General features: G+C 35.8%; 1 protein-coding gene across 21 annotated transcripts in view; it reads right to left on the bottom strand.

The window, feature by feature from the left end:
* PTPRM (protein tyrosine phosphatase receptor type M) overlaps positions 1–16,748 on the bottom strand; it is a 482,202-nt gene that overhangs the window by 216,499 nt on the left and 248,955 nt on the right. For all 21 annotated transcript variants that reach the window (XM_039339174.1, XM_039339176.1, XM_039339175.1 and 18 more), the window contains exons 10-11: positions 14,944–15,145; positions 12,195–12,297 (exon numbers count right to left, since the gene is read on the bottom strand). In XM_039339174.1, coding sequence (XP_039195108.1) covers positions 12,195–12,297; positions 14,944–15,145 — 305 coding nt within the window. The remainder of the gene's footprint in view (positions 1–12,194; positions 12,298–14,943; positions 15,146–16,748) is intronic.

The raw sequence follows: 16,748 nt of genomic DNA, 5'->3' as shown, positions 1-16,748 counted from the left end.
AACAAGCTTAAAATTGCAAGAATACCAAATCAAGCAATGGATCATTCAAATCATATCACTAAAAAGAAATATGTAATAGGATTTATCACCATGAGTACAAAGTAGCTAAAATACAAAAAAGAAACAAAATACAAGAACCATAGATTCTTTTACCACAAAACATAAAAGGCTAAAATGAACTCTGCTCCATAGAAAACCTATGTGACAAAAAGTGTGGATTTTCTGTGTTTTTAAATATTAGTTACTGATATTACTATTAGACCCGGAGAATATTATGACTGCATCTAGATATAACACAATAATATTCATTAATATATTTAATTGTATTTTGAGTACCAGTATCTTGAAACTAATTTGATTTTATTAAATATATAGTAAGTATGTGAAATGCATTTTGATTTACATAAGCAGATGAACATCAACAGTTATTTGTTTAAAATGTAACATATTAGTAAGGCATTTATTCTTCACTATATAATAAAAATCTTTTTAATCATACCATAAGATACACTTGACCTAACCAGATTTTGTTCATAAAATGGAATAACACACACACATACAACACACATACAAAGGGATATAACTAGCCTTGCATATACATTTTTATCTTTTTGACCATATTCCATATACTGTATATGATAAATGGATCTCAACTTATGAATATTCCATTTTCATTACTTTTAATTTCTCTTGGTCTGACTGTGATCTTGATAAGATCAGTCATAAATTGCTTTGGAATATTAGCTGGGAACTATAAATGCATTTTGTGTCCTCTCAACCATAACTCATTACAGAAAAGTAACCTGGCGTCAGTAAGTCACTGGAACTTAAAAACCCATATATGCAACTCAATATCCTGCTGCTAGGCTATTTAGTGATAAAAATCTGATATAATAAAATATTAATTATAGCTGAAAGGTTGGGTGAAAAATATGAACTCAATTACTAGCCCATATTATGAACAAAGGGCAAAATGGAAGAAAAAAAACCAATTGTGGACATTTGAGATAATAAAGTAATAAGTAAAACATTAGAATGGATATGAGAATTCCCTAAAAGGCCACCTATTATTAATCTTTACATCTGGCCTAGAATTCCAAGTGAGCAAACTCTGGTTGGCAGTTTTTCTGTCTCATTTCACTGAATTGTTATTGATGGTGGCGTCCTGGAATTCTGTCCCCCTTTCAACAAGGATTGGAGTGGAGAAGGGTCAGGTTTCTATACATATACACATGCTATTTCCACCAAATAATTAATTAAAATGATTGTGGATATTTATCATATTTCTTTCTTTCTTCCTACTTTGTGTGTCACTGCAGAATAATTTAAGGTCCTTCTGAATATGCATATGACATAAGGAGTTAATGGCTAGGTTTCTTCTGTACTAAAATGTTCTTTTTTATACATAGCAATGTTAACTTTCTAAAGGCATTTCCTTGTCTGATATTACCCATGTTTTAGAGACAATATGACAATTCTAGGAATTGTAATGGTCCCTAATATTTCATCTTTTACTCAGGAGAGGCTGGCACAACCCAGAATTGAGCTGGTGACCAATTTAGTTTTTTTTCTAGAATGATGGTTTCTGTTCAAGAAGCAAGTGGCAATTATGGCTAAAGAAGGCTTTGCACAGATTTGTTTGTGGCACCAATTGTGTTCTTTCTTGGATCGGGAGACCTTGCTCATGGTCACTCATGACTGGTCATCTCCCATTTGGATTACTGCATGTTCTCTACATGGAGCTGCCCTTGAAGACAATCTAGAAGCTACAACTGGTCCAGAATGTGGTGGTGAGTGCAATGATGAGATGCCCATATAACATCTTTTTTGCACAAGCCGCACTGGCTCCCAGTTTCTTTCCAGAAAAATTGCTGGTCATTATCTTGAAAGTCCTATAAGACACAGAGCCAGGTTATTTGTGGGAACAACTTTCACTAAGAACATTTACTCATCCTACCAGATAAGATAGGATGGGCACACTCCTAGTTCTTTCTCTTAAACATAGTCATTTTATAGAATCTAGGAAGTGTGCTTTTCTACGGCAGCTCCTGCATTGTGGGACACACTTCTCCTTGAAGGTCAGCAGGCCTCTATCCTCTTAGCTTTCCAAAAGGCACTCAAGGCCTGACTTTTCCTGTAGCATGGGAAAAGGTGAAGTGGAGGAGAGGATTTAACAAGGATGTTGGAAGTTTGGTGTCAGGTTTTTAAAGTTTATTGTTTTAATAGGCTTATATATTATGTTGTTTTTACTGATGTTCTTTTAATTGTTGGTTGGGAGCCACACAGAAGTAAACATAAGATGGGTGGCTATATAAATGTTTTAAACAGAAACAAACAAACAAACAAATATTTTTTTACTCTTTTTTGATGAGGACTCAGATTTATTGGAGTGGGTTCTATGACCGTGTTTCCCTTTGTATTAATAATTTTTTGTTACTAATTATGTTATACTATTTCTAAAACATAACTAGAGATCAGGAATATAGCAGCTAGTGACTGATAATGAATTATTATAGCAAAGCTTGTGAAAATGAGGTGATTGGGAGAAAGGTAGGTTCTTGTATATATATAAAACCATGAACCATGTAATCATGAAATCAGAATTATTTTATTTTTTAAGTTTTATAAATATTTGAACAGCATAAAATTAAAAGGTTATTGCTATGTATTGGAATCCTTCAGTTTATTATATTAATTTGATCCCTGACATTAAATATTCTTACTTTAAATGCTGCCCTTATTTATATGCCACCCGACTCCCAATCAATCTAAGTGATTTACAAATAAAATATTAAATAAAAAACAAGAGACAAGTGAAAAGATGGCAAGGTTGAGAATGAAAAGAAACTAATTTATATAGGCCAAAGGGGATTTCTCTCTTACTCACCAAAGCTTTGGGTGAAAAGCTAGGTTTTCAAAGGGCTTCAAAATACGAGTAGGATGGTGGCTACTCAGATCTTGGGGTTACCTCATACCAGAAGACAGGTGCTTCTACAGAGAAGATGTACTTCCAAGATCCTGATAGATGACATTGGTTAATCAAAAGAACCTGGAGTGCACCAACCCTGCCAGTCCAAAGCAGCTGAGCAGATACTATTACTCCTGTGAAGTGTATTAGACCAAGATACAGGTGCCAAACAAAGGTAGTTCTTGGTTAACAACCATTTGTTCAGTGTCCATTTGAAGTTGCAGCAGCACTGAGTGAATGCTACTAATGCCTAGTCCCCAAGGTTATGGCCATTTCAGTGCCCCCTGTAGTCATATATCAAAATTCAGGTGCTTGGTGCACCTTTCAATTGCAGGGCTGCATCCCCACTGGCCTATTTCCTCCCATCTCAGCCCTTTTGGCTGTCCTGCACAGTGGTCTTCCTCACAGCAGCAGCACTGGAACTGAACAAAAGGTCTGGGCCCTTCAAAACTCTCAGCTGGTCACTCCCAATTCCCCAGGCTTCTACTTTAGCCCCAGTGTCACTGCCACCACGGAAAATTGCCTCAAGCTGCAGTCAGTGCCCCCAGGACAAATCGACATCCACTCCCAACATCGTGCACTCTGCAAGCCTGGTGTTGACCTTTACCATCTTGCTCTCTTGCTGAGGCTTCTTCCAAAGACCACTTCTGCTCTTTTCCAAATAACACACATCGTTTTCGTGATGCTGCAGAAGACCTCAGCAGCTTTCTGAAGGTGTTATGAAGCATCATGTGAATGGCCTGCTCTATTTGGGGAATAGCACAAGCTGTCTCAGAAAGAAGAACTAGTCTCGCCAGCAGCTGCCTCATATAGAGCCAGGCCAGGCACACCTCAACAACAGCAGGAGGACGACAAGAAGCAGGAGGCTTGAGGTAGCAGTAGTTGTTTGTTTATTTATTTGCATGTCACATTTATTATTTTTACAAATAACTCAAATTATAAATATATCCAGCACTCCTTCCTCCTCCTATTTTCTCCACAACAACAAGCCTGTGAGGTGAGTTTGGCTAAGAGAGAGTGACTGTCTTGGGATCATCCAACTGACTTTCATGGCCAAGAGACTCATGGTCTCTTGCTTTGTAGCCCTGTGTCTTAACCACTAGACCAAACTGGGGCTGAAGTAGAGGCCCAGGAGAGGTGGTGATGGCAGCTGAGATTGTTGAAGGCCCTGGGTTTCTACTTCAACCCTAGTGTTGCTGCTGCCACTGAGGCACACTGCTTTGCAGGTCATCCCAAAGGGCAGAGATGGGGAGGAGATATCTGGATGACGAAAGGTGAAGAGGAAATAATCCTTTACCTTACTGAGGCTCAGGGCTGGGAAGGCTCAAAATAGGGATGGCTTCCCTTGGTATGGGTCCTTGCTTAATATGCTAGTTGGTTTTCAGCTAATGTTGCAACGGGGACTGATATGTTATGTGGTCATGTGATGTCAAACTTTATAACTATATTTATTATTTAGTGATAAAAATTATTGTCAAAACTCAAGGACTACCTAGGCCTAAAACTATTTTTATTAATATCTGCTATGTTAATAAAATCTTGGAAGTTTGAATAAATTTCCCTGTTCTCACTTTTATATTTATGTGAATTAGGGGGTTGCTTGCCTAGACATTTCATGCCTTTTCCTCTTCATTTGGGCTTAAGCATTGTTTGCCTACTCATTGCTTTAACTGATTTTCCTTCTTTCTGTCAAGGTTATTATTCTCTTACTCTCTACGGATATCAAAGGAGACAGACTCAAGTAACCAGGCTCTGTGTCATGTAGGCTGTATACATAATGACCAGCATGTTGAATCACATTCAGAAACAAACTGCAGCCTGAAAAACAGAGATGTTATATGGGCATCCTGATTCATTTCTGTCACTGCCCATGTCACTGCATTCTGCAGCAGCTGAAGCTTCTGGGTAATTTTCAAGAGCAGCTCCATGTAGCGTGCACTGCATGTAGTCATGTTAGCCTTGACTTCATAAAAGCTTTTAAAATTCTTCAAACCGAGGTATGTATTTGAAAAACTGCATCTTAAGCTATGACCTAGCTTGAAAGATTGACATTTGTGATTGGGGATGCAATAAATTCTGCTTCACATAAATATCCTGTAGAAAACAGGAATGAAATTTTCAAAACCTCATTTCCTATGGTCGGTTTTATCTTTTCTACTTTGATCCAGAATGCACTCAGTGGTTATGTTTATTTTTTGAGAATTGCTATATAATATCTCAGCATTGGATTATCTCAGCCAACCATGCTTCAAATGTTATTATCATAATTTTTAGTGATAATGCCAAATGGGTTTCACTCCTAGCAGTGCTTAGTCATATATTCCAGGTTATGGAGGTTGAAGTCAAAATTTAATTTGTTCAAATGTTCAACAATAACATTTTTTTCATCAGACAATTCAACGCTTTCATCTTCCAGAAACAAGATTAATATGAGGGGGGGAAAGCACTTGTTTTGTTTCCAATTTTTCTCTCATAATTTCAGCTTTCCTTAGAAAGTTGTCGCTTTTCTATCACCATGGCTAGCATGTGATCATAACCTTGCCCTGAAGCATTCAACTTGCTGCATTATGAAATATACAGTATCTGAAGATTAGTAACGTCCAGTATCTACTTAGAATTTGAGGACCAAACGTTCTGTAGGAAATACCTTTCCACATAACAGTGGTCAGTATCTGGTAAAACAAGCATCTTCTTTCATATTGATAATCCTAGATAGTATATGCTATGAATTATGCATTATCACTCACATCAGTTGGTAAGCCTAGCTGAAAAAACTGTCCTTTTATAGCTGCAATCACTTGTGTTTTTCTGTATCATTTGACAAGTCCTAAATACATGTACAATAGACATTTGACAATGATACGTGTTCAGTGTTCTTAAATCCACTAGTCACAGGTCAACCATGCCTTGAGTGTGCGTCTGGTCATCATATTTTAAGAAAAATTCACAGAAACTGTAGGAGACACAAAACAAGATCAATAGATATGATCATGAGATTGGAAACTAGTCTTGCAAGAAGAGATTGGGAGAAATTGGATGTTTAGCCCCGAGAAAAGACAACTAAACATTCTTCATACATGCGAAGGGATGCTACATAAAAGAAAATCAAAATCAGTTTTCAGTCATTCAAGACTATAGGATATAGTCAGGATCCCAGACTACAAGACATTTAATATAGAATAATGATCTTAAAATTACAAGAATAAATATTTCGGTGGAATTTTTAGAAGAGCTTCCTAATGGTAAGCAGTTTAATAGCAGAATCAATTAACCAGAATGGTCTTAATAATGGAAACCTGCCACAGGAGTGAGTTTTAAAAAAGCCATATGCCATATAGCATCAAGTTACTGCAAATTAATTATTTAACTATAAATAAGAATATTTGCCTGCCATAAAAAAATGACAATTATAATCCTCAATAAATCTCTGTCACTTCTATATCACAGAATTGCTCAGCTATGTTTTAGGTTATTGTATGGATATTAAGCTCTAATTCAGTAAGTTTTTTTAGGCTGAAATTGAGCCTCTAATTTATATTGCAAGTCTACAATTGTACAGATTCTTAAGTAATGTCCTCTAGATCAGTGGTTCTTAACCTGGTGGATGTTGCCCCCCAGGGGCCGATTTCATTTTTCAAGGGGGTGATGGAATGAAAAGGGGCGACGTGGGGGCGAAGGAACGAAAAGAGGGCGATATGGGGGCGATGGAGCAAGATGTTTTGGGGACACTTTTGAGACTTTTTCGTACAGTGAATCACTGTATATCTGTCATATAAAAACATCAGATCATTTGCTATTAGTGGATTGAATTGTGTTTTCAAATGTTCCTCCAGCTAGCTCCAGTACAGAACACCGTACATACATGAAGATGCATTGCTTATCTTCATGCGCGTTGCGCAGCAGCCTCTACCCATACAGTGGCATGCCATTGGCCAGAATATGGGAGATATGGGGGAAAGACTGGAAATAAATTATTTGCATCGATATGTCCTGATGACAATTTTAAAGAAAACAAAAAAAGTGTTTGCATAAATTGAAGAATTATGTCCTATGCTGTGATTGACAGGTTATGTTGGGGGAGGGGGGTGATGACAACTTCCTGATTGGCTCAAGGGGGCGATTCGTTCAAAAAGGTTAAGAACCACTGCTCTAGAAAATGAAAAGAGAAGCAAATTATCATTACCAAAATACCCACAAATAAATGTATTTGTGAGAAGTTTGGTTTTAAAATTTTATTTTTCTAAGTATTTTAAAATTAGATAATTATTGTCATACCAGAAGAGAAGGAAATTCTGGATTTTTTTTACAAATATAATGTGTATGATAGACTGAAACTTTGATTTGTATTGCTTAATGTTTATTTTAAATTAGTTATTAAATTATATATTTAATTAGATATTAACTATATCTATAGTGGTATGACAATTATGACGGCAGTGTGAATATTATAAAATATGACAAAGTAATGTTTAAGTTTTAAAACATTCCTTATCTCTGGTTTCCAGATATTTCTATACCACAACTCTTTTTCATCTTTAATAATTGGTTATGTTCCATGGGGTACTAGGAACATCTGACTAGCCACAAGTTCCTCATACCTGCTTTAGGACATACTCACAATGTCTGTAAATTCAGACTATAAAATAAATGAATGATATCATCTCAACCTCCTGGATTTTACTCCTTCATAATGTAGATAATAGAAATGACAGGTCTAAATGCTTCCCATTAAAATGTATGGGGGGAAAAGACGTGAAAAAAGAGGAGGCTTTCAAGCCTTTTCCAAGATTGCATATTAAAGTTGCTGAATCTAAGGATTCAGGAATCTAGGAGAGAATAGCCATTCAATTGTTCATCTTCTTCTGCCTAAATCAATAGAGTCATTGACTCATTTCATGCTTGACTATTTAAACCATTTATAAAAAAAATCTGTCAAAATCTTTGATTCAGAAGTCAGTTCTACTGTTGAAATGGGGTGGATGGGCTTTTGCTGATTTTATTTTAGTGCAGTTCTTTGTATTTCCTGGCATCTATTCTAGAAGTCTGGGACCTCCCACTACAGTAGTGGTGCTACAGTGATGGTGCTAATGCTGAGAATTGAGGAGAAGACAGGAAATGATAAACACTGCCTCCATCTATTAATAGAAACTGTGATTGGAATTCCCATTCTGAAATGGACAATCAGGATAAAAGAGTAAATCTTAATGATAAAGATCATCTCTCAAGTGCCAGCTCTACTACTTAATGCCTGATATAATCTATTGCACAGCTATTATTTATATCTGTGTTTGACAGTTATCTCTCAGTCAAGTCTCTTCTGCACAAATCATCAATTACTCATTATTGAACAACAGTTCAGAAGTTGACAGCTCTGCTGATATTGTCCAAAATTACAGCTATGGATTGAAAAAGAAACAAGTAAAAGATAACTTTTGTTCCTCAAATATGGTACTGGCATATCATCACAGAATAATAACATCTATCTCAGGAGTACATATTGATAAAAAATTGTAAAATGCAAATTGAAAAAAAATCATATTTATATCAGGATGCAGCTGATGAAAACCAGTGTCTGGGTGCAGATCTTACAGTTAAGTACAGATAATGTAAGCTCCTGTACTTATGCTACTGTGCATTCTGAAGACCTTCTTTAAATAATTTTTGAAATATGGAAGGAGGTCTTTAAAAATAATAATTAATGCTTGGCATGGTGGCATATTATCAACTTATCTTTAAAATTGACATTGCTTTATTTTGAATTTTTAAAAGACAGTTCCATGTATAGAGCAATGCAATAATCCTAACTCAAAAGAAAAGAGTTATATCTGTTATTTTGATGATAACCTGTTGACCTAGCAGTGTGAAATTTAAAAAATTTGAGGCTTACAGCATTAATAAGAAAGAATGTCTGTGAAAAAAAAAATATGTGGACTTGATTTAAAGCAGGGGTGCCAAACTGCCGGCCCATGGGCTGGTTTCATCATACTGGAGCCATGCCCACCCCATTGCCGGCAATGGCAAAAAAAGCTCTGATACGTTGTGCGAGTTTGACATGTCTGATTTAAAGTGACTAAAGTTATTAAATAACTGTACTAGAAATTTGTTAAAAGTTTAAATTCTCATAACATTCCATAAAAGCATGCTTACTAGACTTTAGACAAAAGAAACAAAATCCCCTTATAATTAACATTGAATATATACTAGTAAGAAGAAGACTATTGAGCGATTAACTAACATATTGATTATAATATAGAAATTAATTATTGGTCATTGTTTTTTAAATACATGAATCCAGGTAACATGCTGTTTGCTAAATATTAAGAATGTTATTTTAAAAAACCATAACCCTAACCCCATAGAAATTAATAATATATAAAATAATTAACATATTGCATATGTTGCATATTCTTCTTTGTTGGATTGAATGAACAGAAAAAGGAATTTACTACATAACTGAAATGGAGGTTGAACCTCTTTTCAATGTCTGAATTTTAAACTGAAAGCAGGCAATAGTTAACCATTTAATTTTTTATATACTCAGAATAATTTACATATATGAGAATGACAGAAACTCACATAGCAGATTGAATGTATCAGCCAATATTAGTATAAAATATATTCTTTTTATATTCTGTAGAATGCAAAGGTATGCAGATAAGATTTAATTAAGTTTGAGAAAAAACTGAAATACAAGTTAAAACACAAATTGATGTTCCAAAATTCTTTAAAGCAAAATCATAGACTGAACTGTCCATATTTTGTATAATTAATAAAGATTGCAATAGTAAATGAAATTCCAAAAGCTAGCACATTAATTTTTGGGGATCACATTAAATATTAGCAGTTTGTTCCAGAAACTTATAATTTTTTTAAAAAGTTTCTTAAATTCATGATGCTATGTAGTCATTTCCTGAAGATGCCACAACAGTAATTGAAGTGGACTGAATCCAAATAAACGTAAAACAGAAAGCAACATTCTAATTTTATGTTTCTTCTAGGCGTAATGATAAATGGAGGTATAAATTGTAAAGAAGCAGTCCTAGGCAATAATGTGCTAGAATTTGTGCTTACTTTCTTTCTCCCTTTCTCCCTCTATCTATCAGAGGAATTAAAGATTTTTATGTGACAGAACTGATGTACTGATCAATAACCCAACAACAATCATTTACACTGAAAAGTTTAGAAGAGTTCCAAGAAACTGCATTAACCACGCAAGATAGTTACAGCAGGATCAATAGACAGCCATTGCACTTAGTGAAGAGCATAAAGTACAGCTACATTTTTATTACTCAGAATGAATACAGATTAAAGAAACAATCAGCTGGGAAAGTCTGTTGCTTCAGAGTTCCTTGGAATGAACATAGATGTGACAACCTTGTCCCCACCATTTAAAAATGAGATTTCTGGAAACTGAATTTCTTATCAACGATACCCCATCTTAACTATAATGAAAGAGGTTTTTATATTTTATTGTTAAATGACTTTACAATCTATATCATTAACAATGAAAGGATAAGCCGGCATTATTTACACTTAAAAGTACTACAGATCAGTACTTTTTACTTACAATACAGTACTACAGATCATTTCTATTTCAAGAAAAAAGTGGAAAATGCAATTTTAAAAAATTACTGTAAAAAGTTGATTATGCTTTATTTTATCTTATGCAGTCCTTCATAATTTTTAATTTTTACTTCTGGTAATGCAAATACAATGTGCAGGGAGATGCCATGTAATTAAGCATCATCATGAAATAAAAACCTATATTCCCTGCCTCAGATTATCTTTATCCCAAGCCCTGCCCATAGGATTTATTGTGCTATCAGTGGGTAATTGAAAAAAAAATTAGCCTCCAGTCCGCCATACCAATTGCTAATTAGCAAAGAAGGAATTCCATAGTGACAACTAGGCTACTTAAATTTATTTTCTTTTAGCTGCCAATGTATCTGACCCTGTATAATTTTTTATCATAATAATTAATTTTTAGCTAAAAGACTCAAGCGCAAGATTTATTTATTAATTAATCGCATTTAAATGACCAAGCATCTCACAAACAACAATTCTGAGTGGTGTACAACAATCAGTAAAACAACAAATGTATTACAACTAATCACTGTAAAAATATAAAAAAGTTAAAATGAAATATCACTAAACCTGTTAAAATACATAAAGCACATAGAGAAAATACCAGCTAGAATAGGCATGTCAAACTGCTGGCCCACGGGCCGGATGCGTCACATCAAAACAGCACCCACCCCATTGCTGGCACTGGGGAAAAAGTCGTGATGCATCGCACAATGTCATGTGATGTCGCGGGTTTGACATGCCTAAGCTAGAAATATTTGAACTTGCTTAAATAATGAAAAACAAGATAAAAATTCTTGCAAATGAAAGTAAATATATGTGTCCGGGATAATGTTGCAGAATTTAATCTGAGTCGGTAACCAGGACCAAAATCATACCCTAGTTAACAACTAAAAGTTACACACATCCAGGCACCATATAAACACAACATGTAGAACAGCCCAGTGCACATATTCTGGAAAAGAGAAGTTCCCTGATAGGCCTGAAAGCTTCGGTCCTGGTGACTGATTTATATTGGATCCTGCATAAAAATCCAAATCATTGGAGGAAGAGCATCTGCATATCATTTCAGGATTTGCAAAAAAATTGACTTATATTATTTTGCTATATCTCTTGCCGCAATTCTGCAGCATATTACTCATCTTATCCTTATATTGAAGATTGGGAGATTTAGGCTGAAAGACTACTTGGCCAAACACTATTTAGTGAACATTCCTTCTTTCTTCCTATAATCTAATTTAATTTTTAAATTTCCTAGCATCTCATCTGACTACCTGAAATAATGGTGATTAAATCCTCAATTGCAAGAGAGATTAGTTACAGAAAACACAGTTGCAGAGGATAAACTCATAGCACTGCAATAATCAATTACCTTGTAGAAGAAGCAAAGAAACCACCCACATAAAGAGAACTACAGCTTTGTTCTTTATTTTCAACGACTAAGTTCTCAAATCCTACACATAATACCTGAGTGCTCTACATCAAAGGATTTTCGTATTCATCTGCCATTTAGTTTAATTAGAGATAATGCAAACATGGATTTAAACTGTGCTGAATTAGGAAAGATCCCCAGAAAACACTGTCAAGAAATTAATCAATTAATCTGCTTTAATCTTGTACATCTTCTCCAATATCACAATACCTGACTGGTGCACCTCTGCTTTGTGCAGGCTTCAGCTGAACTGTCACGGTACTGTCGGTTTGATTTAAAGGTGTTTCCAACTCATAGGGTGGCATAGAAGGTGCTAGACAAAAAAGAACACATGAAGCAGACTCATTTAATTTGTCCCTTTCATATATTATGTATCTTAAAATAGTCTTCCTAAAAATAGTGTTTAGAGCAGAGCCACCTATGCAGAGCATTCTAAACCAATTTCCTTCTCTTTGATGAACTTATCAGCCTACCAACAACCATACTGCCCTTGTGATAGGATTTCCTTCTATGTTAGAACATTCAATAATGGGATCCTGAACAATTTGAATTTATACAAGCTTGGATTGCAGCATTTATCAATTTATATTGATCTTTAATCTGTTAATTTAGCAATTATTATCTTTTCTGGACATCAAGATAACTTACTTTGTTGGTAGTCAGGACTGAACTAAATAAAAGTTTAAATTTATATTCCCTAAGATGCTCTCCATATTTCACTTCTGTTAGGGCAGTGGTGGCGAACCTATGGCACGGGTGCCAGAGGCGGCACTCGGAGCCCTCTCTGTGGGCATACGCACTGTCTCCCCAGCCCTCCCACGGCCCCCTCACCAGCAGCCCTTCTGGAGGAGAGTCGCCACTGGGCATGGCCCACGCGAAGCAGCGCAACCAAGGACATGGTAGCCGGGCAGCGGGGATAAGATTCTGCTCTTGCCCCCCATCACATGCAGATGCTGCTGCAGGGCATGGGTAAAGGGCGTGGCTGTGGTGGTGGCCCAGTGGGCAGGGCGGAGCAGAGACGGGGTGGGAGGGCTGTTTAGGGGGCACTCGGTCTCTAAAAGGTTCGCCATCACTGTGTTAGGGTATGCTGCTTTAGGTTTTCATATTTCTTATGTCCTAATTTGTATCTAGATCTCAGATATTCCTTCTGATAGTATGATATTATGTGTAGCTTTAAAACAGAACCAAATTGTTGAGTATCTTGTTGATATCTTCAATTTCACAGAGCAAACACCAAGGATGAATATTTTTTCCCTTTCAAAAAGAATAAAAGAGAACTTCATTTTCTATGAGGGGACTTGACTTTTCTAACTTCTTTGTAATCAATTATATTTTAATTAATTCCATTATTCTGCTGGTGGTGATGTAATGTTTTTTAAATTAATTAGTGAAATAATTTAGTGAATGGTTTTAGTAGCATAATACTTTTAGACAGTACTGATTAACAAAAAGTTAAGCTTGTTCCTGCTAATACAGATGTTTTAATAAAATTTTCTACTTTATTAGCATTCCTACAAAAATAATAGAAACTAGGGACTGTTGAATATGATAAGAAACAAAAATCAAGATATCAGTCTTTACGACACAGAATTATCATATGTAATAAAGGTAGACATATAAGTTTTCTAAACAAACAAAAACCTAGACCTGCCATTTTAAAGTTTAAAATATGATTGAACTGGATACAGCTAAATATGTAAGTTTAAATGTAGCATGCTTAATCATCTTAACTTTGTCCTAATTATGCTTTCTTTAAAATTCAGAAAAGTTGGACAGTTCCCATCACTCTCCAAGAATAGATCTTAATGTTACTGGCACAAAAAAATACTGATTTCAGAACTTTTGAGAAATAGTTTTATTTCTTGGAATTTCAGATGATAATCAATCAATCAATCAATCAATCAGAATAGAGCTGGAAGGGACCTTGGAGGTCTTCTAGTCCAACCTCCTATAATATTTCAGATAGGTTAGATAAACATATATATTTAACAGAATCTGTAAATAAAGCATCTGAACATAAATAATGCTACTTGATATCTAACTAAAACTATTATTATTTCTTGTTTTCAATCGCTACTTATTTGCTTTCCTTCCAGTAGTTCTGCAGCTTCTGGTCCTTGTTGCTCAGCTAAGTTCTATAGTCCATTTGTCACTAGATTTCCAAGAACTCCAACATCTTGCACAGACCTTATTGACCTGGATGACGACTGATCTGATATGGGTTTCTGCAAGTTACATCTCACCATATTGTTTATGGAAGAGATGCTCTTTCTCCGGCTTCTTTGTTGATACCGGTCTAATATGACCGAACCTCTGACATAGTTTTAATCCACTTCAGTGTAGCCCCATAACAACATCAAAGTAGTACCTCACTGAAGACAATTATTATAGTTTATTATTGTTATTATTATTATGGTTGGCTGCCCACTCAGACAGATGTTTAGACTGCATTTGGTTCTTTTATTCGCCTCTTGAATCCTTCCTAAGGACTTGGGATAGTCAGATGTTGTTTGATTGTTATTGTAGTGGTTTATTAAATGTATGTGGCCACATATTTTAGTTGCATATGACTCTGGACAACATACATAGTTAAAACACATGCTAAATAGAGAAAGGATGTTATATACTAAATAATCTAAAAATGATTAGAAATGTGAAAATGTACCAAAAGGCCATTTTAATAACCTAATATGAAATGAATGTTTTTATATCTGATCAGCTTAGTTTGTCTCAACATTTTAAAAATGAGTTTTAAAATAGTAAACTCATATCAATAATATTTTGTATACAAAAAGATGTGTGCAGTAATGTTTAGAAAACATTATTTAGAAAGGAAATATTTTAACTGCTTTAATTTAAATATGTTCCTGACATAAAAAAAATCATAAAATTTAAGTTAAACAATTTAAATAAATATAGCATTTATGATAATGGCAAGGTTGTTGATTTTAAATAATACCTGATATCTTTGTGGTAAATTGACTTGTTACAGGTGGTCCAAAGCCTTTGGCTGTACTAGCCCGTATAGTAAAAGAATAAGTAGTTCCCGGGTGCAGTCCAAAAAACAAATAATGTGTTTCATTCCCATGCTTTAGAACCCGTCCACTTTGGTTTGATAAATCAATTTCTGGGTCAAAGGAGCTGACAGCCTTGTATGTGATCTACAAAAGAATACCAATATCATCAGAAGTTGGACAAGGATTGCATAATTATTCAATATATTTACATGTCTACAATGTAGGACACTTTCTGTTAAGTTATTTTACTCTTCAGAACTTCACGTTTGAGATACAATGATAGAACATAGATTTAGCCAAAGTATTGTGAGGGGTTTTTTTAGTCTCAGGGCTTAGAGATACCAAGTGTACTATATTAAAGGCTATAATTCAGATTTAAACTAATACTTTTAAGTTCTTTGTCCCTCCCTCCTTTAATTTGCTTTTGGTTTGGAGGAAAATTAGTAACTGATAGAAGAGAGTTTGTAGCTCAGGACTGAATGGTGGGATCCTTAGTGTTCTTTGAGTTTGGTTGTTTTCTTCCAGAATTTTATTACGAAACTAGATAACATCATCAGTCCACTCCTGCAAGAAAACAACAAATTCAGAGAGCACAAAAGACCCCATAAATGAATAGCTGTTTGTTAGATATACAAAAAAACCCCAAACATATCTGTGAGAATGACAATGATGCTGTGAAATACTTTGATGACAATTGCATTCTGTACTTTTCTTAACTGACAACATGCTGACCACTTAACAATCAACTAAAGGCAAAAATTTAATTTGCTTGAATAATTCAAGAAAGACTGGGACAGAGAAAGGAGACCTGAGAACTATCAAAGTTCTATCACCTAACCCAGGGGTCTGCAACCTTAAACCCTCAAAGAGCCACTTGGACCTGCTTCCCAGAGAAAAGAAAACACTGGGAGCTGCAAAACCTGTGCGTGCAAGCGGGTGCACATGCGAGGGGTTTAATTAAAAAGAAATAGAGGCTGCTGTGCATGAGTTCTCTCTCTTTCCTCTCCCTCTCTTTCTCTCTTTCCTCTCCCTGCCTCTCTCTTTCCTCTTCCCACCTCTCTCTCCCTCTCTCTTTTTCTCTCTCCCTTTCTCTCCCTCTTTCCTATCCCTTCTCTCTTTCCTCTCTCTTTTTCTTTCCCTCTCTTCCTCTCTCTTTCTCCCCTCTTTCTCCTCTCTTTTTCTCTCTCCCTCTCTTTTTTTCTCTTTCCTCTCCCTCTCTTTCTCTTTATCTCTTTCCCTCTCTCCTCTTCATCTCTTTCTCTCTCTTTCTTTCTCTCCCTCTTTCTGTCTTTCCTCTCCCCCCTCCCTCTTTCTTTCTCTCCCTCTTTCCTCTCTCTTTCTTTCTCTTTCTCCCTCTCTCTCTCCTCTCCCTCTCCCTCTTTCTCTCTCTCTCTTTCTCCCTCCCTCTCTTCGATCTTCCGCTCACCTGGCAAGCTGGCTTCAAGCTGTTCTCCAACAAGCTGACACACATTTTTATTGGGCTGGCTCTCTCCTGCCCTTCCTGCTTCCTGCTTCCTGCTGAGATGCAGCTAAGGCAGGAGACCCATCCAATAAGCTTGTCAGGGTGAGGCCACTTTCTTTTTTATACACACACACACACACACAGAGAGAGAGAGAGAGAGAGAGAGAGAGAGAGAGAGAGAGAGAGAGAGAGAGAGAAGGGAAGCGCAAGTGCCTCTCTCTGTCTCTCTCTGTCTCTGCAAATGGCAGACGAGGCTGGGAGCTGCATGCAGCTCCGGAGCCACAA

Source organism: Crotalus tigris, unplaced genomic scaffold (genome assembly GCF_016545835.1).
Source record: "Crotalus tigris isolate CLP2741 ecotype Arizona unplaced genomic scaffold, ASM1654583v1 scf7180000017731.4096049, whole genome shotgun sequence".
Taxonomy (NCBI): Eukaryota; Metazoa; Chordata; class Lepidosauria; order Squamata; family Viperidae; genus Crotalus; species Crotalus tigris.
The sequence above is the reverse complement of the archived record's forward strand: the minus strand, read 5'-3'. Positions and strand labels throughout refer to the sequence as shown.